The 741-nt window shown below is 39.0% G+C and overlaps 1 protein-coding gene across 1 annotated transcript in view; it reads right to left on the bottom strand.

Annotated features, from left to right (window-relative positions):
- Nucleotides 1-583: 583 nt before the first annotated feature.
- The window catches only part of LOC106511379 (type I inositol 1,4,5-trisphosphate 5-phosphatase), a gene marked incomplete at both ends in the record, with an annotated part of 3,460 nt that continues 3,302 nt past the window's right edge, over nt 584-741 (bottom strand). The window contains 1 exon segment of the mRNA XM_014000135.1: nt 584-652. Within this exon segment, the coding sequence (XP_013855589.1) occupies nt 584-652 (69 nt within the window).

Genomic DNA, 741 nt, shown 5'->3' on the forward strand with positions numbered 1-741 from the left:
GTTCCACCAAAATGACTGCAGCTCTGTTATTTCGTCACAATCAAAACTCTTAAATGAAAAGTGATGTTTTAATTTTACAGTTTAATTTTTCTGTTTTCGTTCTGTTTTCCCCTCACGTTTGTCTTTTTAATTCCTCCTCTTTTAATAAAAGCTTCATCATTTAACTTTCTGTTTTTCATGTTCTTCTGCAGCCAGCCTCCTCTCTGCTCTTCATCATCGGTTTAGTGAGCAGTAAAAACAACCATAAAATAATAATAAAAACAACAACTGTCCCGTGATTATAAACCCATCTCCATCTGGATCTCTCACACACACACACACACACACACACACACACACACACACACACACACACACACACACACACACACACACTATTAGTGAGGACCGTCTTCTCTATAAATTATAAACTCTAAAAGTTTTACTGAAACATGTTAAATAATCACATTTTAAATTTGTTTATGTTTTAATGAACACAGAGAGCTGCAGACCCCGCCCCCCAAATAACTACATTTAAAATGATTGAAGTTCAGAAACAACCAATCAGAAGCAGCGAGCGTGTGGGCGGAGCTTCAGTTGGTACCTTGTGATCTCCCATGCAGACGCTGGGCCCGACGTTGTCGTAGGTGACAGACTTCTCCTCGCTGTCCGGCTGCACACAAACAGGTCAACAAGTCAACATGTAAACAAGTCAACATGAAAACAAGTCAACATGTAAACAAGTCAACATGTAAACACTTA

The sequence above is a fragment of the Austrofundulus limnaeus genome, unplaced genomic scaffold (genome assembly GCF_001266775.1).
Source record: "Austrofundulus limnaeus strain Quisiro unplaced genomic scaffold, Austrofundulus_limnaeus-1.0 Scaffold2730, whole genome shotgun sequence".
Classification (NCBI taxonomy): domain Eukaryota; kingdom Metazoa; phylum Chordata; class Actinopteri; order Cyprinodontiformes; family Rivulidae; genus Austrofundulus; species Austrofundulus limnaeus.